At 44.7% G+C, this 22,375-nt stretch overlaps 2 protein-coding genes across 2 annotated transcripts; both read left to right on the top strand.

The window, feature by feature from the left end:
• The first annotated feature begins 1,417 nt into the window (after positions 1–1,417).
• On the top strand, positions 1,418–2,119 carry LOC138102363 (lon protease homolog, mitochondrial-like). The gene has a single exon (XM_069000053.1). The coding sequence runs from the start codon at positions 1,418–1,420 to the stop codon at positions 2,117–2,119; it is 702 nt and encodes a 233-aa protein (XP_068856154.1).
• Positions 1,729–21,291, top strand: LOC138102359 (lon protease homolog, mitochondrial). The gene is made up of 18 exons (XM_069000047.1): positions 1,729–1,807; positions 3,790–3,878; positions 4,284–4,403; positions 5,561–5,789; positions 6,309–6,370; positions 6,913–7,042; positions 7,443–7,526; positions 9,265–9,485; positions 10,990–11,128; positions 11,911–12,089; positions 13,788–13,875; positions 15,275–15,397; positions 16,138–16,254; positions 16,538–16,678; positions 16,764–16,929; positions 17,934–18,142; positions 19,428–19,592; positions 20,911–21,291. Exons 3-18 carry the CDS (start codon positions 4,327–4,329, stop codon positions 21,073–21,075), a joined length of 2,295 nt encoding a protein of 764 aa, XP_068856148.1. The 5' UTR covers positions 1,729–1,807; positions 3,790–3,878; positions 4,284–4,326; the 3' UTR covers positions 21,076–21,291.
• Positions 21,292–22,375: the final 1,084 nt, after the last annotated feature.

The raw sequence follows: 22,375 nt of genomic DNA, 5'->3' as shown, positions 1-22,375 counted from the left end.
TGTATCCTAAGGGACAAGAATCAAGCTAAATAAGAGGGCTGCTGGGGAAAGGGTTTCCCCAGTCCCACAGCGCCCAAGAAAGGCAACATCACAGACTCAGAATTCAGACCATAAGACAACAGTAGGTGATGAGCAGGTCTGAGGTGTGGGTCCCAAGGGAAGCTGCCCAGGGCCATTAAGGCTGAATAGTCCACTTGGGGTGCATCTGCAATCTAGTCCACCCCTCCTGTCCTCCCAGCCATGCAGACTCCTGTGTGGTACCACCAGCTTGGCTCAGGGGTCTCTGGAGATCCCCAGTCAAACCCATCCGCTCAGAGCAGGAGCGACTAGCGCAGGCCTCTCAGGACTTTGGTTGGATTTTGAACATCTCCAAGGATGCAGGTTCCACACACTGTTCCAGCACTCAATCTTCCCCATCGTAAAAATGCTTTTCTTTGTTTAAATAGAATTTCTTGTCTTTCGACTTGTGCCCGTTGCCTATTGTCTTTTCACCAAATACCACTGAGACAAGCCTCAAGGCTCCCTTGAATCTTTAAATTTAATTTAATCTTTCAACAGGATGGAAAGATGGGCTAACAGGAACATCATGAAGTTCAACAAGAAGAAATGCAATGTCCTGAACGTGGGGAGGAATAACCTCATGCACCAGGACACACCGGGGGCCAACCTGCTGAAGAGCAGCTCTGTGGAGAAGGACCTGAGGGCTCTGCCGGACCCTGAGTTGACCCCGGCCACTGCTGTGCCGTTGCCTGTCCCGGCCTGATGAGGTTCAGGGACAGGATCCTCCCCTCAGCACTGGTGAGGCCAAGGCCGGGGTACTGTGTCCAGCTGTGGGCTCCTCACTACGAGAGCCACGGACACACCATGGAGAGTGCAGCGAAGAACTGCAGAGATGATGGAGGGACTGAGGCATCTGCCCTGAGAAAAGGCTGCCGGAGCCGGCACTGCTGCCTGCTGAAGGGAAGGCTCGAGGGTGTCGTAAACGTAGAGCAATACCTACCTAGGGCAGGTGTGAAGACAGAGCCAGGCTCTTCTCAGTAGTGTCCGGTGACAGGACAAGAGGCAATAGGCACAAAAAGAAACACAGGAGACTCCCTCGGAACATCAGGAAACACTTTTTTACTGAGAGGGTGTCGGAGCAGCGGCACTGGGTGATCAGAGAGATTATGGAGTCTCCATCCTCAGAGATATTCTAGAGTTGTCTGGGCAGCCGACTGCAGGGAACCAAGGAGGAAAAGGAAGGCTGGGCAGTGGCCAAAGCCACACTCACGCCGGCCGCGTTCCTCCCTCTGGCACCCCGGGACCGGGGCTCGAACCCGCAGCCTCAGGCAGGCTCGGACGTGCGCGCCGCCACGCGACGCCGTGCGGGCGGGGCCGGCGTTGTCGGGAGGGCGGAAGTGCCGCGCGCGCCGGCAGCATGGCGGCCGCGCGCTGGTGGCGGCTGTGCGGGCGCTGGCGGCCTGCGGTCCCCGGTCCCGCCCTGGGGCCCGCGCGGCGCCGCCTCTGGGCCCCCGCCGCCGCTGTCCCGGCTCCGCTGGGCTCCGCGCCGCCGCCCCGCGCCGCCTTCAGCGCCGGCCCGCGGTGGCACCAGCGCAGCCCCGGCGGTTTGCCGGGGGGCGACGCTCTGGAAGGCGGCGGCGAGGACGGCGGCGGTGGCGGCGGCGGCGGCGGCGGGGCGGACGGCAGCGGGACCGGGCCGGTCATAACGGCGTTGACGCCGCTGCTCGTCCCGGAGCATTTCCCCAACGTCCCGCTGATCGCCGTGACGCGCAACCCCGTCTTCCCGCGCTTCATCAAGATCATCGAGGTGAGCTGCCCCCGATCCCTCGGTCCCGGGGCCGGGGCTCGGCTCCGCCGGCCAGGCCTGGGCGGGAGCTTCCGCTGCCGCGAGGTGCCGGGGCCGCGGGCGGGAGGGCTCTGCGCTGGCTCGCAGCGGATCGCCCCCGGCCGTACTGGCGGTGCCGCATCTCCGGGCCGCTCTGTGTGCCTCGGCAGGTTCCTTGGACTGCGGGGCAAGGCAGCCGCGTGCGTGACCTCCAGGGGCAGCCGCTGCTCGGCCTTTAGCTCGAGCTGTGTAACCGGCTCCTATCGGGATAGCGGTTTCTTTTGGGCCAGTTGAAGTTTCACGCTTATTGCGTCAGAAGCTCTGCTTCTCATAGAGAAGGTCGGCGAATCAGTCACACACACTCTCTCGAAGCTCGCTGTCTTTGTGTTCCCTGATGAAGGTTAAACAAACGTGTCCTTGTTCCGGCGCCGTGGGTTGGTGTCAAGAGCACCGAGACCCGTGTTGATGAAGGCAGCAAGCTGTGAGCTGCTAGGAAAAAGAAGGAATGCGGTGTAGAACAGTACAGCTGCGCTGGGAGAGGGTGCTGAGGGACGGGGTGGCAATCACCATTTCAGTGTGATCTTTTCCCTCTGAACCCCACAAGGATTTTAAGAGCTATAAATTGTATCATTGATGTGTGACGTGAGCTCACAGGCCAGAGATACGTTTTCTTCCTGAAATGAAGCCCATTCTTGAACAAATACTTGCATTTTTGTGCCTCTCTGGTATATTGCCAGTCTGGTTTTGAAGTAAATGTAGTACGAAATAAATCAATATTTTCTTGTTCCTGTAGGATTATTTATCATAATGTTATTTCTACGATAGTATTTTTCTGTATGTCCAAATCTACTATGTGCAGCTTCTAGTGTCTTTATAGATGTGTCAGGGGAAGGAGAAGATTATATATTATTAAGAGCATGGAGTCGTGAGGCATGTATAAAAGTCATCAATTTCAATGCACAGGTCAACAATGTCTCACAGAATTGTTAAATGTTCTCTCTTATCCTGTGAATTCATTGTGCTGCAATTTGCCTGACAAAGTCAAGTCTCTACAGTGCCTGCAGAATTATTAATTTTCTTCCTGTTAATGTCTGTGACATTGGTAAGCATATTTTTGCTAAACATTGTGCAAAATTAGAATAAGTGTGTCGAGATTAGAATAGGCCAACAGTGGTGGTATTGCTCGTGCTGTTCTGTCAGAACCACGCTGGTTGTTAGCAAAGCGTTGAGCAATGCAGCCTATGTCCATCACTTTGAAGAGCACTCCATGGCTGGCAGGGTGACTTCATGCAACAGCAGAATTCACAAGGAGTTATTTTCTTGGTCACTGAGGATTCAGCCTGCTGTGATAACCATTCCAGTGGTGCTGGGAGATCTGCCAGGGGAAGGTCTAGGTGTGTGGCATCTAGAGAGCAGAGGGGAGTAAGAAAGTAAATCAGGAAGAAATACTGGCTGAAACTCAAAGCAGGAGCTCAGGCTCATGGGTAGGAGAGGAATTGAGCAGAGGAGGCTTTGGAGAAGAGGATTTTAACTAGAGTTTGTGGGCAGAATTCAAGCAACTGATAGGGAAGGGTGAACTAGCTCTCCATCAGGAGCAGAGAGCTAGGATATACAGGTAGGGAAGGGGAAGAGAACATTGATAGCAACAGAAGCTTACAAGGTACTGTTCAAGTAACTCAGATTTCTTGCTTGTAAGACTTGCACAGATTAGGTCTAGTTCCTCCCCTAGCCTTGGAGCTTGTCTTATTTTGACTGGGAAGTGACTTGTTTTAAATACTTAAATTTCATGTTTCTCTACCTTTTTTTCCATTTCTATATTACTGTCCTCTAATGGGGACAAGACTAAAACAATACAAGCTCCAACTTCATAATTTAGTTATAGGGTGTCATCATGCCTGGCCTTACACCCTGGGACTGCAAAGATTACAGAAAATCCACCTCTGATCGCATACCTGTTGTCCTAGGTGAAAAATAAGAAGCTGGTTGAGCTGCTGAGGAGGAAAGTTCGTCTTGCCCAGCCTTATGCTGGTGTTTTTCTTAAAAAGGATGACAAGTAAGTTGTTTCTCTTGATCTTTTTAAAAAATACAAAAATAAGCTGCCCAGGTTGCATTTACACTAAAAGCTATCATCCTAAATGCCCTGCCTTGGATAGCATTGCAGAAATTGTGGCTGGTCTTGGACCATCCTCATGCTATGACAGTTTTTGTTGCCACCACCAGCACTGCTGGGAGCTGGCATCATGCTTTAGAAAAGGGTGTTGTTGTTTGGGAAGGAGATGAGCTGTCCAGGTACTTGGGTGATTTGGAAAGGGGCTGCATGGTGGTAGCAATGGGGATTAAGTGTCTTTGCTCCTAAGTCCAGTTTAAAGTTCTGCAACCAGTGATTGTTTTTTTCTTTGTTAATCTGAACTGCTATCTCAAGTTTCTGAATATCTACTCCAATTTTTTTGCTCAACAGCAATGAATCTGATGTGGTGGAGGATCTGAATGAAATATACCAAATGGGAACTTTTGTCCAGATTCATGAAATGCAGGACCTTGGAGACAAGTTGCGTATGATAGTGATGGGACACCGAAGGTTGGTCACTCGTACTTTACTGCATCTCACCAGACTTCAGTATAAACAGAGACATCCCTTATCAGGGATGCACATACGTGCATTTTTCTACACAACTTGTGTATGGCAAGTTTTTGTTTGTTACCACACCATATCCTGAGAATGTCAGGATATTCCATGTACTGTCACAGCTGTGACAGGTTAGCTGCAAAACAAAAGAGACAGTGCATGTCATTGTCATATCAACTGTGATGTGATGCAAGCAAACATTCATTAAGCTGAAGTTTAGCAGTTATTCTGACAACTACAGCAAGGTTTAGTAATGGTGAAAAAAGAAAATCTCTGGAACTAATAATTCAGGCCAGTATTTTTGCATTAAAAAAAAGGTGTGGGGTCCAGAACTTTAATTATGTTTTGCCTACATAATTTTGCCCCAGAATGGAATTGAAGAAAATATGATTATTGCTGAAAATCTAACTTTAGCCATTTATGCCAGATATTTTTAGCAAGACAGTTAATAAATTGTATTTTTAAAAGCATCAGATAAGTAATTTCCATTAGAAGGAAAAATACAAGGACAGAAACATGGCAGAAGAGATAGATCCAGGGTAAGTTTTGCTTTGAAGCATGGCTTTTTGTTTCCTTCCCCTCACTTTTCTTCACTTGCATTTGTTCTGGACAGCAAAGAATGAGCAGTACTGTCAAAGCTGAATTTATGTGAATTCACAAGTCACATCCTTTTCAAATGAAGTCTTGGACCTCCTGCTGCATTATCAAAGCACAGCCATGTTTGATTGCATTTTGGAAATAAGCTACTGGTTTGGGGTTACTTGGAATAGAAAAATTTCCCTGTAACTTGGAAGGGTTTGGTATTCCTAGGGTATGACTTGGGAATTGGTCTTTATATTTGATTGAGACATGGAGCACTGGTCAGTCATCTCCATAGGAACCACAGTGGATATCAGATTTGAGGAGCATTTATAGGGAAACACCTAGAAAAGGAAACTCCTGCATAAAAGCCAAAATAATGAAGCTTAGCGTCTTGCAAACATAGGTCCTCTCCTTTCTAAATTTTAACTTGTTCAAAATACAACTTGGACTCTCTCTTTTTCATGCTGAAGAGCTGAAATCACATGTAACGGGGGGATTGATTGTTGCTGGTTTCTTTTGGCTTTCAGGATTCGTATAAACAAGCAACTAGAGGTTGAGCCTGAGGAGCCTGAGAACAAACAAAAAATTAGGAGGAAACAGAAGCGATCTAAGAAGGAGGCTGAAGAGGAGCCTGGAGCAAAGGACCAAGCTGTGGAGTTGGTACTAGATCCTGTAGCTGCTTCTTCACAGGAAGTTCTCATGGTAGAAGTAGAGAATGTGGTTCATGAAGATTTTCAGATCACAGAAGAGGTTAAAGTAAGTGAATTAGTTTACAAGCCTGGACTTGTCCTGTAGAATTGCACCTACACCTCTCACTTAAAAGGAAGAGTTTTAAAATCAGGCTCTAATTTCAGGCTGCAGAAACTAGTTCTGTCTTCTCACAGTCACTGCACAAGGGGATTATAGGAAAGTAAAGAATTTTCATTACAAAAGCTCAGTTCCTTAGAACTGGTGACTTCAGAAAGTTGCTGAATGAGGAGGCTGGGCTGTGCTTAAATCTGTGTGATGACCTCTATCAAACTGAGTGTTTGCTTGAAGGTGGCTTGAGTGTACAACCTGAGCGTATCTTCTGGCCAAGAGCTGGTGAAGTTCTGTGCATGCAGAAAGCCACCATGTAGGCCCTGTTGCCTTTCCTGTGAGCAGGAACTGCCCCAGCACCAAGAACAGGCTACCACTGCAGCAAGTGTCTGGGGTCTGGAGAATGTCATATTTGTACTGAGATCTTTCCTATCCTTTTCCGTTCTTTTGGTGATTAACTTTTTGTTGTGTTTATAGGCACTGACTGCAGAAATTGTTAAAACAATCCGGGACATCATTGCCTTGAACCCCTTGTACAGGTATGTCTTTCCCATGCTGCCCTGCTGTGGGAACAGTGTGTTCTCAGGCTGGAGCATCTCTAGTGAAGTAGAGATATTTGCTGAATTGTCACCTAGAATTTTGGTTTAGGATGTAAGCTCTATCATCCATTGTTGGAAACAAAGTTTTGAAAACCTGATGTGCAATTTAGAAGCAAGATAGAACTATTAAGTCCTAAGGCAGGTGATCTGCGTCTAAGTGAAACTCACTGCAGTAAGTATCATGATCTGATCCATGTCTTATGAGCAGGATAAAAGTTTTGGAATAATGGCACAAAAAAATCCTACATAACTGTTTGAAGAGCATTTCAGATACTTAGTTTTATATATCGGTGACCATTCCTCTGACCAAGTGATTTATCTGTTTGTTACTGAGTATTGATATAGTCACATTTCAAAAATAGTTACTTTACTATGAAACAGCTGTGTTTCATTTTATTGCACTGTCATAACAGTAAATAAGAATACTCAGTTTGAATGTAAGTTTACAGAGCATTTTGGGTTTTTTTACCTTTTATTTTCAGAGAGTCCGTACTTCAGATGATGCAGGCTGGACAGCGTGTGGTGGATAACCCTATCTATCTGAGTGACATGGGTGCAGCCCTAACAGGGGCAGAGTCACATGAACTTCAGGACATCTTGGAAGAAACCAGTGTAAGATGAAGTTTTTAACTCAAGCGATGCAAATAGAATCGGTACATCTGTTGTATGTCACAGTTTCTTTACCAGCCTCAGTACAGAAGAGACTTCAGTGCTGCTTTTGTTGATATGTTAGTATCAGTGACTAGATTCCTTGTGAAGGATATAGTAGATCTGATTTATTGTGGGTAAATCAGAGTGCTCTGCATCTTTGGTGGCAAATAATTTTCTTTGCATGCTGTGAAGTTGCTACATGTTTGTCTTTCCACATCTGCAGGTGCTGTAAAGCTCTCCCACACAACCTGTTGGATTTTTTTATTCTGCCTTTCTCACTGGGAGGGAGAAAGTATATATAATGTGTTACTTTACAAGGGTATGGTGTCTCAAAACTCATTTTGTGTCTTATCTTTTCCAGATTCCCAAACGGCTTTACAAAGCTCTTTCCCTTCTGAAAAAGGAATATGAGCTGAGCAAACTTCAGCAGCGTCTTGGAAGAGAGGTAAGTTCCTGGAGTAACAAATGCCTTTTGTATATTTATATCGTGTCCACCACTGTGATGCTTAGTATGGGTACATGCTCTAAAGGGTACATTACTTATATTTAAGGTTTTCTGTTCTTCTGTTAGAAATGTATTTTTTCCTGCACATGGTAGAAGTAACAAGACATGAGGCTACAGCATCTGCTGTTAAATTGTGTCCAAGTTGTAATTTCATGCAAGCAGATAAATCTAGAGGTCTGCAATTTACCAAGCATCTGTGTAACAATATACAGCATAATACTGTATATATCATGTACTAGTGTAAATAGCACAATGTTATTTCAAAAGACCCTCTGCTAACTCCTGTGAACTGCAGTAGTTCCTGTCTGTTGTAAGATTTAATCAGAATACAGTAACTGCTAAAGGGTAATGAAAGATGAAAAAATATGGAAATGAAATATGAAGAATATGAAGTACAAACATTTGAGTATACTGAGTCATATTTTGTTTGTTAACTCCCAGTAACTGGGGCTTTTAGAATTAATGTTAAGTGCAAAATGCTTTTGGACTGGGGTTGGAATTGTCGGAGACTTCTTAAGCAAATTGAACAGATGCAGTCTGTGGGACCAGATATGCATCCAAGGATGCTGAGAGGGCTTATCAATGTCATTATTTTGTTTTTTCACTCATCTGTAAAACACTGTGGTCACAGGAGAGGTTCCTGGGAAACCAGAAAAAGGTAAATGCCATGCCCATCTCCAAGGAGGAGAATCAGGGACGACTGTAGGCATGTCAGCCTGCCCCCAGTCGCTGGGAAGATTATGGGGAAAATTCTCCAATAAGTCCTGTACAGGCAAAAGAAGAAGGACATGATCTGGAGAACCCAGAAGGGATTTCCCAAAAGCAAATTGCCTAATTGTCTTCTCTTATGAGAAGGCCCAGAGCAAGAGAAGGAAACATGGTTTGATGGTGGGCTTTAGCAGTGCTGGGTTAGTGGTTTGACTCAATGATCTCAGAGGTCTTTTGCTACCTAAATGATTCTATGATTCAATGACTGTTGTATACCTTGATGTTTGCATGGGCTTTGTTGAGGTCAACCATAATAGTATTCTGACCAAATTGGGATGTTACACTCTGGAAGTATGTAGTATGAGGTTGGTGAAAAAATTGGCTAGACTAATGGGCAGAAAAGGTTGTGATCAGTGTGGTAAAGTCTAACTTCAGCCAGCTACTAGTGGTATCCCCTTGGGGAGTCAGTAAGAACCTCCTTAAGTTCTGCCAAGAGAAATTCACAGTCCAGACCAGGCCTGGAATAACCAGGATAGAAAATAGCCATACAAAAAAGGACTTTGAAGCCCTGATGGGGAGGAAGCTGACCCTGAGTTAGCAGACTGTCCTTGTGGCAAGGAAGGCCAACTGCATGCTGGGCTTCAGTTGCCCTGTGCAGGCAGCAGGTAGAGAGTAGTGGTTAGCCCTGTCTGGTACTAAAGAGGTCACATCTGTCTTACTCAGCTTTTGGTCTCCCCAGCACAAATAGAACATTGAAGCACTGAATCATGGCCAGTGAAGGCCACCAAGATATGGAGGGTTCTGGAGAATGTTGTTAAGTCACTTCCTGTGTTAGAATACACTGCAGATGAGTTCCAAGTAGTATTTTCAGTTGCTGGGAACATCATAACTGAGAAGTATTTGGAAGTATTTGATGTTAGATGGGCTGTACCAGGAACTCATTAGTTACTGTATTTGTTGCTTTGTCTAGGTTGAGGAGAAGATCAAGCAAACACATCGCAAGTATCTTCTTCAAGAACAACTGAAGATCATTAAGAAAGAACTAGGTCTGGAAAAAGAGGACAAGGATGCTATAGAAGAGAAATTCCGTGAGCGACTAAAGGAGCTGGTAGTGCCAAAACATGTCATGGATGTGATTGATGAAGAGTTGAACAAGTTGGGCTTGTTGGATAATCACTCCTCAGAATTCAAGTGAGTGCATGGCCATGTCATGCTGTCAGGGTTCGTTTGCAGAATGAGACATCAGTGCAGTTCTGTGAAGCACTTACCTTAGTCTTCTCCCCTCCTCTCCCCTCTCATTTTTTCTGCTTGTAGCATATCATCACATTATAGGATTTTCTCCAAATTGCCTGTGTTTACTTATGTAGTCTACCTCTTGGGATCATTTTATGTCTTCTGTCTTCTCTTGCAGTCTGATACTAGAGGTACAAAATGTGCAGTTAGTTCCTCATGAAGTGTGCAGTGATTCTTTTTCTGCCCTCAGTTTTGGCTCTTCTTCCTTGTACTTCAGTGTTTTCAGTAGATGTGAGGGAAGAGAAGCTAGTTGCTAATACATGACATTGGCTAAGTTACCTGAAGTGGTCCCTGAATTATTGGAGCAGGGTTGGAATTGCTAAGGAGTGAATAGTTGATAACATATGTTCTGTGACGTGAATTGTCAGAAACTGAGGTTGAGTTGAACATTTCTTGTCTGTTGAGTCAGAGTGTGCTATACAATACAGCAGTTGGTGTACTCATCAGCTCTCTTAATGTTCTGGGTCTCTGCTTTTAAAAACATCTTTTACAGAATAAAAGGCTGTTTGAGGGCAAACATGCCTTTGGATGAGCAGCGTCATGGTAATCATAGAAAAGATATACTGGGCTTCACAGCCAGCATTAGTGCCTTTCCCTTTCCTTCAGAGCTGTAACAGTGGTTGCAAGTTTGCAAAGGATGTATTTGGGAGAAAAAAGCCAAAGCTCTGGTGGCATGGCAATTGCCATCAGGTGAATCCTGGGCCCAGACAGCCCAGCTGTGCTTCCCTGTGTCCTGCACAACTTACTAGTTACTGCATTGTGCAGACCTCCCTGTACACTTGAATTCCTGATCTAAGTGCACAGTTTTAGAACAGTGAGTAGTGCTTTGATACACCTGTGGTCTCTTCAGTGTGTTTATACTGATTATCTCTACTGTAAACTGCCATATTGACATCATTACCCCAGTCCTAAATCTCTCTCTGTGGTGTTGTGCATCCAGCTGTTTTTCCTTGCTTCTGAGCCAGGAATCTCTACCATGTCTTAGTTTACTGTGGAGACAGAAAACTTTTTCTAGTTTTAAGTTTCGTGACCCCATCTGAACAGTTGATGTGGTGCAGAGTGTACAAGCAGTCCTATTCCTTTTCAGACAGGAGCCAGCCCCACACCAAAACAATTTTACAGGGAAGTTGTGTGCAGAAATTTAAGTCTTTTTATGGTATATTGAAGGTTCTTTGTTTCAGAAAAGCAAAAGCTGTGAAAAAAAGCTTTGGGTTTTTTGTGGGAGGAGGGACAAGGGATTGAAGACTGTGAAAAAGGTTAGCAGTGACTGCCAGATAGTGATGTTCTTTTCATAGCCTCACTTTACATCCCACTTGTTCTGGATGAGGTTGTTTTGGAAGTTGGTTGAGGAAGACATGAGCTGATGATTGTCAAATCACTCTCATTCGTGTGTTTCTGTCAGTGTTACACGGAACTACTTGGACTGGCTGACATCCATCCCGTGGGGTAAGTGTAGCGAGGAGAACCTGGAGCTGGCCAGAGCCCAGGCGGTTCTGGAGGAGGATCACTATGGAATGGATGATGTCAAGAAGCGAATTCTGGTAAGGCTGGAGTAGGCAGTGTGTCCCATTTCACACTCTGCTTAGCATGAGGCATTTTGGATGTGTTTCACATTGCAATCTCCATTGAATTGGTGTTAATTCATGCATCAAACAGAAAGCTGCATGAAAGACCCAATGTTCTGGTGACTGGTTAATGTGCTTAATTACTTGTGGCAACGAAGGTCACATTCTCATTTCAAACTGCAATATTCTGGTTTGCACTTAATGCTGGGCAAGTAAGTGTCCAAGGGAAGCAGTCTCTGGATTTTTTTCCCCACTTGCACCTTCATTTCTTCACTGTAAGTGTATAGCCAGTTGAGGCTTCAGTTCTGAACTGTGATCTTTTGATTCCTCAACTGTTCAGTGTTATTGAGGGTTGTCTGGCACAGAAGTGTGAAATGAAGCAAGCTTAACTTAGCCCATGGGGAGTGGTACAGTAGGAGATGCTCTCATGTAGCTTGAGAGACTCAGGTGAGAACAAGGGAAGCTGGGAGAAGAACTAGAACTCTGTCTTCTCACTCCAAGGCAGTGGAGAGAGAGACTGCTTCTTCTGGTGAGGTGATACAGAGCACAGAACCTGGGGACAACCAAGTATGTAAATAACCAGAGGGAAAACAGGTGCATCCTGATTTAGCTTCTCCCCTTGCTCTCCCCAAATCCTTTGAGGACCAATTTTGTGTATGATGCTTGTTTTGTAATCACTGCTTGACCTGATACCAAATGTGTTTTGGTGTTGCTGACATTCCCTTCTGTTCACTGCTGGTACTTTATCTGTTTTACAGGAATTTATTGCAGTCAGCCAGCTGCGAGGATCCACCCAGGGGAAGATTCTGTGTTTTTATGGTCCCCCTGGAGTTGGCAAAACCAGTATTGCCCGCTCGATTGCCAGAGCCCTAAACAGAGAGTACTTCCGCTTCAGTGTTGGAGGGATGACTGATGTAGCAGAAATAAAAGGACACAGGTCAGTGTAACTTAAGCAGTTTGTCTATCCAGCAGTTTTTACTAATGTAAATAGGAACCTAACTGGAGTTGGACAATGTGTGTAATTTTCATCTCTGTTCTGCTAACCCTTGCTGAGAGGAGTTGAGATACAGAAAGAGGTGAAAAAGATAGCAAAGGGTGGAGTTTGGAATGTAATTATATTTGTGTTTTTAAGTGCAGTTGCTCCCTAATTCTTGTGTATTCTCAGCTTTGAAAAGCTGAGTGAGCTACCCAGAACCATTGGATTGGTGCCAAATGCTAATACATGCCTGTCTGTAAATGTCAGAACTAGAGAATGGTGACAGTTTGAACAGGGTCATTCACATGTGTGTTCAAGTGTGATTGAGACTTGGTTTCCGAATAATCAAAATGGAGGTGCTGCATGAGGAAAACTTGGAAACAAGAACATTCATGGGGAGAACAAGAAGTGAATCATAAATCAGTAGATGTGACCCTTCCATAGGTTTATTTTTCTTCCACACACACAAAGTCTTAGAATGGCTGGGATTGAAAGTGGCCTCTGGAGATCATCTAGACCATTCCCCTGCTAAAGCAGGTTCAGCTACAGCTGGTTGCACAGGATGGTGTCCAGACAAGTTTCGAATGTCTAGAGAAACAGATCCCACAGCCTCTCGGGGCAGCCTGTTCCAGAGCTTTGCCTCCCTCAAAGTACAGAAGTTTTCCCTCATATTCACGTGGAATTTCCTGTGTTTCAGTTTGTGCCCATTGCCCTGTGCCCTGTTACTGGGCACCACTGGCAAGAGTCTGGCCCTGTCCTCTTGACACCCACCCTTCAGATATTTGTACACATTGATAAGATCCCCTTTCAGTCATCCCTTCTCCAGACTAAACAGGCTGAGCTCCCTCAACCTTTCCCATGAGAGATGCTCTGGTCCCCTCATCATCTTCATAGCCCTCCACTGGACTCTCCCCAGCAGTTTCTTATCTTTCTTGAACTGGGAAGTCCAGAACTGGACACGACACTCCAGATGTGGCCTCACCAAAGCAGAGGAGAGGGTCAGCATCTGAACATAAAACCAGCAGTGTTTTCAAACCAGTAAGAGTAGCCGTTCTGCGGAGTAAATTGAACCTGCAAGGCTCTGCCCTAAACAGAAGCAGAGAGAACTATTTTCTATGCTTTTCAGATGTTCTCTGTTCTGTCCCTCTTGGCATTCACTCTGTTGTTACCCTCTTCCTCTGCTTCTGCTTGTTTCTGAACCAGAAACAATCTCTAGCAGGAAGTTTATGTTTTGCTATTAACAGTTTGTTCCTCCAGTATTTTTTGATTTACACTGGTCTTTTTGTTCCTATCAAGTGAGGAAGGGACACGTTACCTTTTCTAACGTTTCTTAGCCAAAAGAATTTTCATGGGAAAATTCAAACATCTCTATTCTCAGCCTTACCTCTTTGCTTTCCTCTAATTGAGAAGTGGTTAAAACTAAAGATAAAAACTGCCATCCAGGAGTATTTTGCCAAAATTCATGTCAGTTCTTTACTAGAAACAAACTAGGTGGGTCTTGGTGCTTAATATGGTGATGGAGAATGCTTTTGATAGATACTGAAGAAATAAAGACTTGTTTCCCAGCAGGATATACTTATTCTGTCAGCTGCATAGTGTATGCTCTGATATGTGTTGTGCTTTGCAATGGTTCTCTAAATACAATCTCTGGTAAAACAGGAGGACATATGTTGGAGCAATGCCAGGAAAAATCATCCAGTGTCTGAAGAAGACCAAGACAGAGAATCCACTTATACTGATTGATGAGGTGAAGTATTTGGTCTTTCTTCTAGGTTTTGCTCTTAAAGACTTGTACCAATTCTTGATCACTGTAGAAAAGGTGAAGCAGTAACACTCCTAAAAATCCCAGGTTCTTTCTGTTTAAATGAAGCTGGGCTCTCAAGTTCTCTGGGTGACACTGATACCTTAGATGCTTTGTTTTCTCTCCTTATAACAGACTCCAACTTTAAAATTTTAGTTGTGTCCTTCTGATTAAATTACAGCTGTTTGGATCCTAATGGACCTGACTGGATATGCAGAGGTTTCCGTAGTTCTTGTGTTTCCTGCATAGGTGTGAGCACATCACTGTGCACAAATCCACTATTGCCTGTGTGATTATTAGCAGGAGTCACTCTCAGTAGGTCTAAAGCAGGACTATAAGGAATAAGATGCTTACTGTCAATTTGTGGTCTTATTTGAGAATAAATGAGTCAGGGATACCAGCCTAATGCTTTGTGGAAAAGCAAATAAGGACAGGATATAATAGCAGGTATTCAGAATAGACTGAAGGTCTTTCTGGCCTTTTTGTGTGCCATACCTGGGAAGGACCAACAGCAGATGTCTTGGGAATGGTATGGGGGACCGATAAACTGTCATCTGTTGCAGTGTGATGTAACCAATGAGTATCTTGATTTGAAAGGTAATGGAACCTGGAGGCTATGACACTTGAGTGGTGTTGGCCAGAAGCCCTGCCTTGGCTGTAGAAGCAAATTTCATTAAGGCCATCCAGTTAACACTACTCCTAAGGGAGAAGCCGTGGCCCTGTTTGTATCCTTAGAAGGAGAGTTTGCAGTGCTGGAAGAGTCAATGACCTTGGCCATGGTCCTGGGCAGCTGGCCCTAGTGGCCCTGTGTGAGCAATGGGGTTGGTCAAGATGACTTCAAGAAATCTCCACGAGCCTCAATTAACTTATGACTGTGACAACAGCACAGGTCACTAATTGGGCTCTGCTTGAATGGTTGTGTGTAGGCACTTTGCACCTTGGGGAGAGTAAGGAGAGTGTCTGAGTTTATATATTTGGGAAGTGGTGTAAGCTAGCACTCCCAGTCCTCCCACTGGTGGAGTAAGTGTTCTGGTCTGTGCCTATAGCTTATCTCAGTTTAATGAGTAGTAGCCCACTAGTAGTAGTGCTTTTTATTGTATGCACATTGCCTGAGACTTCACAGTGATTTTCTGCAACACTCAAAAGCCCTGTGTCTTCTCAGGTGTGTCATGTGCTCACAGGAAGGTCATGGGGACTTGGATGAGTGCACAGAAAAGTGGTAAACTGGTACTGGATGTTAATGAACACTCATGAAGATTTTCAGATGGAGCCTTGAAAAAAACCTTGCTTGAGAATTTATCGTGGTAGGAAACTTCTTAGAGCATTACTTTTTTTTCTCCCACAGGTAGATAAAATAGGAAGAGGCTATCAAGGGGATCCATCCTCGGCCCTTCTAGAACTATTGGATCCAGAACAAAACTCTAACTTCTTGGATCATTATCTTGATGTTCCTGTCGATTTATCAAAGGTATCTCTTTTCTGCAGAGGCTGTAGAGCCAGAATGTATGAATGTGTATCAATGCAGAGATTTCCTGTCCATGAAAAGATGCTGACATTTTATTCGGTTGGAAAGTCAGATGGAAAATAAATGGTACACAGCTGTCTCTGCAGGAATTGGCTTTAACTGAAGTGTCTGCACATGAAAGAACATGATCACTGGCGTATGTCCTGTAGCCCTAACTCCGTGTAGAGCCAGGGACAAACACGTGTGGTGTCCACTGGAAAAGGCAAGAGTTTTCCTTTACATAGTGATTGGCAGAGCTGCTGTCAAGGGAGGTGGCCTAATGCTGCTATGAAGCTTTTGAAATTTGTCATCTTTAGACACCATTGCACTTTCTGTGCAGCTGACATAAATTGCAGAATTGACATATTAGTAATAGGTATAGATAATAGGGTCATTCTGTGCTAATTTCCTAGAAGGTAGAAAGAACTTCTGAGTGAGATGTAGATCTCCCGTTTCCTGGTCCCTATCAAACCATTCTGATTTCCCAGTTTGTGCATTGTGTGTTTCTAAACATTTATTTTGGGGGTAGGGAACATGCTGTTACATAGTTCTAAAATCCAAAACTTCTAATAAAAACTAATTCCACAGAAAAGATGATCTTGCTCTAGCCCTTCAGACAGAGAAAGACAGAACTTAAGAACTAGTACTTGGAGTAAAGCAGCAGGTTAATGAAAGTGCTTAATAGGATCTTGTAATGCTTCCAGGTACTTTTTATTTGTACTGCCAACGTAACAGAAACCATTCCAGAGCCGCTGCGGGATAGAATGGAAGTGATAAACGTGTCAGGATATGTAGCAGAAGAGAAACTTGCAATTGCAGAGGTAAGAGAAATCACTGTTGTGCTTTATGTGAATTACATCTGATAAATTTTTTTTTGGCAGATTAAGGCTTACATATTTACATCCAATTGTGTCCAAAAAAATTAGGCACATGGTATTTTGGACAGAGTTCCTTTGATTTGAACACACAGTTAACATAACTCCAGTGTTCCATAGGCTGTGGGCACCAGAAAGCAACATTGAGCTAACAGCATTGAGTGAATTGGAACCACCAGGCTTTTGTCACAAATACTAAGAGAAGGATGTGGGACATTATTTCTTTCAGAGATACTTGGTCCCTCAAGCACGAGTTCTATGTGGCTTGGATGAAAACAAAGCCCAGATCACATCGGATGTCCTGACTGTTCTCATCAAACAGTACTGCAGAGAGAGTGGGGTGAGGAATCTGCAGAAACAAGTAGAAAAGGTGAGGGAAAGTTATGTGTAACTGTGACCACTGTGCATCAGCATTCTCAGCTTTTTCTACAGAGATAAATTACTGTCTCACCCAGGTATTGAGGAAATCTGCCTATAAAATTGTGAGTGGAGAAGCAGAGACGGTCCAAGTAACACCTGAAAACCTGCAGGACTTTGTAGGAAAGCCCATCTTCACTGTGGATCGCATGTATGAAACCACTCCCCCAGGAGTGGTGATGGGTCTGGCCTGGACAGCTATGGGTGAGACAAAATTAATTTTGGGTTAATGTCTACATTTCTGTATCATTTTCAAAAATTGAATGTGACAGTCAAACAGAACTGAGTCCAGTGACATTCTTCTACAGGCACCAGTAAAAGGAACTTCCTTTGGCTTTTGGATCCTGAATACTACTTCCTTGAAGAAGGGAGCCTTTCTTATGCCCTTACCCAAGCTTATCTTAGCTCTGGGCCAGCATGTTTTCTCCTTAAGCTCCATATCCCATACAAATGACATACATTAGGAATAGCAGTGACTAAAAGCATAAGGCTTTACAGAGAAGACAAAATCTGGTCTGCTTCTTTAACAGCAGCAGGAGGTGCCACTGTGACACACAGCACAGCTGAGGAATGCTGTGTCTCGTCAGTGATGTGCAACACTGACTTGACTTTTGATGTGGAGGGCAGGTACAGGTGTTCCAGCATTCTGTGGGGTGGGTGCAGTTGGCTGCTTACCGTTCATTGGATTACTCACCTAGTAACTTGGGGGCTTTTGTGCACTACAGGATGGAAATAACAGCACACAGCAAAGGAGATGACTGCTGCGTATTCAGATTGACCTTTGGTAGAATTAAGGTGGTTAAGAGGGAAATTATCAGTATGGTGGAAAAGGTAAATAGGTTCCTGGCACTGGAGAACTGAAGTGGCTAAAAGTGTTTTATGATATGAACTCCGCTTACTCTCTGGAGGAAACAAAGAACATGAAACCATTATAAGAACTTGATTATTTCCATTAAGTAGGGATTGCATCTGTGTTCTTAGAAGATGAAGTCCAAAAAAGCAATGAATGGAGACTGTTGAGATTTCTAGCTGGCCTTCCTGAAGGTATTTGGGAACAGGTTTCAGCTGCTCTCTACCCAAGGGCTAGTGTCTCATTAGTGAGCATCAGTTCCAAATGCCTGACATAGCTTCTGCATCACCAAAACTTTCTGGTTTAATTTTCCTTTAACTTTTTTTCAGATGTTGTTTTCCTTTTTTTTTTTTTTTAGGAGGCTCCACTCTGTTTATTGAAACATCCCTGAGGCGACCCAAAGACAAGGAGAACAAGGATGGGTCGCTTGAAGTAACAGGGCAACTAGGAGATGTAATGAAAGAGAGTGCCAAAATTGCATACACATTTGCAAGAGCCTTTCTGATGCAGAAGGACCCCAACAATGACTTTCTTATGTCTTCTCATATTCACTTGCATGTGCCAGAGGTAAACTGATGCAGAGTTCACAGAGCATGCACAGCAGCCAGGCTGGTTTGCTCCCCTGGATGTAAAGCTGGAAGGCACTTCTATTGTCCATATGTTGTGCAGAATGCCTTCTTCTAGCAGTAAAACCCAGGAATGAAGGCATTTTCTTCAGGTTCCTGTGAAGGTCTTCTTATGAGCCATGTTTCCATTCCTTTCTACAGCAAGCATGTGGCAAGAATACAGGGGCTTGGATAATTTTCTAAGGAAACCTAAGTTTTTGTTGTAGCTGTTGGCCCTGTTGTGCAGGTGGGGAAACCATGACACAGAGATAAGTTATTTGGATAAACGCTTGTATTAAGTTACAAGGACTCCAAAGTTTAGGTCTCTGTGTTACCAGGCCTTCTTAAAGGCTTCAAGTCATTTACACATAATTGGAAATACTACTCCTGATCTCTGTGCCATGCTTCCTAGTCCACATAATGGCAGTGATTGCATTTGTCCAATATTTGGGGCTGAAAATAAGTGCACACAGTGCTCAGAGTGGCTCACATGCTGTGTAGCAAGCTTTGGGCAGGTGCTTTACTGAAGACAGATTTTGAACTGTGATTGTGCCCAAGCTTTCCTTCTGGACTACTGAGTGCTCTGTGCGCAGTGTCCTTGTTGCAACTTGCTGTGTGTCTGTCCAGCTACTGCACTGTTGTCTGTGAATTCATTGCCTGAAAGATGAGAAAACAGCAGACATGATCTCTCTCTCTACTGCCTCTCAAACACTGATTTCCTCTGCTCTTACCTCAAAGAGGTTTGATCTCAGATACATCCAGACTCACTAGTTCAGGCCTGGATTTTGTGGGGCTTTATATACTGATCTTTTCTGCCTTGAATGGTTTTCGGTATTGTCCTCCACTACTTTGTGGCTCTTGACACTCTTCCCCTTGTGATGTTGACTTCTGTTCCTTGTTTCCATGGTTGGCTAGGTCTAACAAAGAGCTTCAAAGTGTTTGTGCTCTTTTTTTCCACTGATGTTGCTTATTCAAAGACCTGAGCCCAATGAGTATGGTGGTGGCATCAGGCCAGAAAGCACATTGTGGACTCATGGATTATTCCTCATGAATAAGGTGAGGAATGTCACAGTTGTTAATAAATCAGCCAATTCAAATACCAGGATTCATTCCATCACTCACACATGCAAAAACCTTTGTGAGGCTTCATGAAACGGGGACAATGTTAAAACAAGGGCAAGGGTACTGTCTGGCTGTGCTGCTTCTTGAATGAGCAGGGGGGTTGTGCTTTTTGTTTTTTTAAACAGGGAGCAACACCGAAGGATGGACCAAGCGCAGGATGTACCATTGTAACAGCTCTGCTGTCGCTGGCCATGAATTGCCCAGTGAGGCAGAATGTAGCCATGACTGGAGAGGTGTCATTGACTGGAAAAATTCTTCCTGTTGGTGGGATCAAGGAGAAGACTATTGCGGTAAGAGCTCTTCTCTTGTCTCTTGTGCATCGTCCATGGGAGAGAGCCTTGGGTTGGGCTCAGGGGGGACAGGACAGCCAGAGAGGTGGCTCCTTGAACTGGGAGAGGCAGTGATTTCATTGCATACACAGGTTGGACACGTTCTGCAGGGGAACACGGCAATCTTGACCGTCTCTGGCTGTGAGGAAAGGGATGGAACCTCAGGCTTGTGCAGGCTTTGTGTTGGCCTAGCTCAATTCCACCTAGACTGGCAGAATTGAAGGTGACTGACAGCTTTAACTGGCAGTCAGAGCTGTCTGCTTTGTCAGACTAGCACAGTTCAATCACCTGTGCTGTGTTGAATTGCCTATTTAAGGAGGGCATCCAGTGGAGATTTGACAGCATCTCTAAGGTACATTCTTAAAATCAAGGCTCTGTTCCCTAGTTCCAGTGTGAATTGTCTGTTTTAGATGAAAGGAACTTAGTGTCTTGTATTTTTGGTTTCAACCCTTTGCAGTTTTCAGAATTCCAGGAGTTGAATCTCTCTCCCTACTTTTCACCTGCACAATTCTGGCCTACATAAGCCTTGCACCACACAAATTTTTCTGTCAAGAATGTTACGTCCTCTGTTGAGCTGGGGCTCCACATCGTGTTCTGTCCCCAGATATATTTGGGCTACAGCCTTCTGCAATGTGATTTCTTTTCCTTGTATGACTTAAAAATGAGCAGTTGTTTGTAGCAGTCAGTACAGGACTAACGTGTGCGATGGCGCTGACTGGCTGCACTTGCAGCAGTGTGAGTGGCCATAGGCCTCAACGCAGAATCACCCCTAAAGCAGATGGGTACAAACCTGTTGGGGGAGGAGCAGCTCTGCTTTCCATACTCCTTCCAGGGAAGGTGTCCTTAGCAAAAGGTTCTGTAGAATTGTGCTAAGGGTATTGATGGGGTTGGTTGGTCTGATAAGCTGTTTCCAACTCTTGCTTTCATCTTAGGCTTTATCCTCACCCAAGCTGGAACAGACCCTTAAAACTCTGTAATATAATACGGATGTTTTAAACAATCCCCCAATGTGCTGACATAGTCCAACTAAAATGCCTCCCCCATCATCTGTCCCTGCAGCTGAGATGGCACTGGAGAGTATGTGTTTTGGGGCTTGAGGGAGGATCTAGAACATGCTTCACCCTGGTGATACCTGTCAGGAATGCCCTTGGTGCTCTCCAAAGAGAGTAAAGCTGGATCATGCTCCTAAATAACTCCTTACTTTCAGAAATGGGCGTGTTTCTGGTACATGGAAGGATTCCTAGGAGTCAAAAGACAGCCCAACTTTTTCTCCCCACAGGCAAAGAGAGCAGGTGTTACCTGCATCATTCTGCCATCAGAGAACAAAAAGGATTATTATGACCTTGCTGGATTCATTACAGAAGGACTGGAAGTGCATTTTGTGGAGCACTACAAAGAGGTATTTGATATAGCATTTTCACAGCTGGATCTCACTGGAGGATGACAGCCCGTGCCCTGATGGCTGGAAGGTGGTCTATCCCTGAGCACTCAGCCCCTGCCTAGAGATGAATGACTGGGGGCAATCCTGAAGTGGGACATGAAGCTATTGCTGCTGCGCAGCTGCCAAAATGAATTATGGCTCTGCTAGAATAAAATACTTCTCAGTCTTTAATACTGAATTATGACCTACAATAAAGGATTTCCAATTTTGCCAAAGGAACAGGCATGTTATCAGCCACCAGCAGTGGGGCTAGTCTGGTCTCTTCTCACTGAAGATGTTTCAGGTATTTCACTGTAAATTTCAGTATGTTTGTGGAAAAGGACTGAACAGTACACCCAGAGCCAGGCTGATGTACAGCTGTTATTCCTGATGTGGCAGAAGGCAAGTAGCTCTCAGAATCTGTCTCTGCTTAGAAGCCTAGGCTAGGCTGAAAGGACACTGAAATCCTAAGGTAGTTCAGCAGAGCTGGTACATTCAGCTGATCAAGATGTGGCTTTCCAGGTTCAGTCACCAGGTCAGTACCACCAGACAGAACTCCAGGCTTAAAGAGAGCAGACCAAGGCCAAACAGCAACATGCTCAGGATCAGCAGTGAGCACTGTGCTGCACCACAGCTGGCCTGTGCCTCTGCAACAGCTGTATCATATTGAGGGAGTGAGAAAAGGAATTAAATGTCTTGACATGACTGTTGTACATCAGTAAACAGAGGCTTGGGGACCAGAGAACTTGAGTACTTCATCTTCCAATGAACTCTAAGAAAAAGGAATTTAAAGAGGGGAAGAGTAATAGCATGGAGTTTAGTTGAAAAATATTTTCTCAGCCAGGAAGAACAGCCCTTGTCATCTCACAGCAAGGGAGCCCTTAGGAGAGAATAAAGAACCCAGCTACTGAAGTCCAAGCAGTTCTGCTGACTCCAGCTGTCTTTCATGACTTGCTAACACACTGCAGAAAACAGGCCTGAATAGAGGGTGTAGAGGGAAACACGAGCAGGTTAAGCTGCATAAGGAATGGGCTGATGTGCCCTGGGAAGGAGTGTAAAGTAGCTAGTGTTTTCAAAAGCCAGTTTTGCCCACTTCCCTCCTACCACCATCTAGGTCTGAAGACAGAGTAGGAAACAGAAGGTATTATTCCAGAGATTTCCAAGTCCTGAGACTCCACATAAGTCACAGAGGATTCCCCTCTGGAGTAGTCCCAGCAGCACCAATATCAGCATCTCCAGCTGTAGGTACAATAAACCACTGACCCAAGTTCTTGATCACTGAAGTTCAGGACCTTGTCAGCATCCCCCAGCAGTGCCCACTGAA

This window comes from Aphelocoma coerulescens, unplaced genomic scaffold, assembly GCF_041296385.1.
Source record: "Aphelocoma coerulescens isolate FSJ_1873_10779 unplaced genomic scaffold, UR_Acoe_1.0 HiC_scaffold_73, whole genome shotgun sequence".
In the NCBI taxonomy this organism is placed as follows: Eukaryota; Metazoa; Chordata; class Aves; order Passeriformes; family Corvidae; genus Aphelocoma; species Aphelocoma coerulescens.
This window is presented reverse-complemented; position numbering and strand designations above follow the sequence as displayed.

What these genes read in the sequence shown, in the direction of transcription:
- LOC138102363 (XM_069000053.1), top strand. Translation starts at nt 1,418, where the DNA reads ATGGCGGCCGCGCGCTGGTGGCGGCTGTGCGGGCGCTGGCGGCCTGCG.
- LOC138102359 (XM_069000047.1), top strand. Translation starts at nt 4,327, where the DNA reads ATGGGAACTTTTGTCCAGATTCATGAAATGCAGGACCTTGGAGACAAG. An exon ending in GCCTTGAACCCCTTGTACAG is followed by an intron (nt 6,371 to 6,912) that starts GTATGTCTTTCC and finishes TTTTATTTTCAG; the next exon opens with AGAGTCCGTACTTCAGATGA. An exon ending in TTCACTTGCATGTGCCAGAG is followed by an intron (nt 18,143 to 19,427) that starts GTAAACTGATGC and finishes TTTTTTAAACAG; the next exon opens with GGAGCAACACCGAAGGATGG.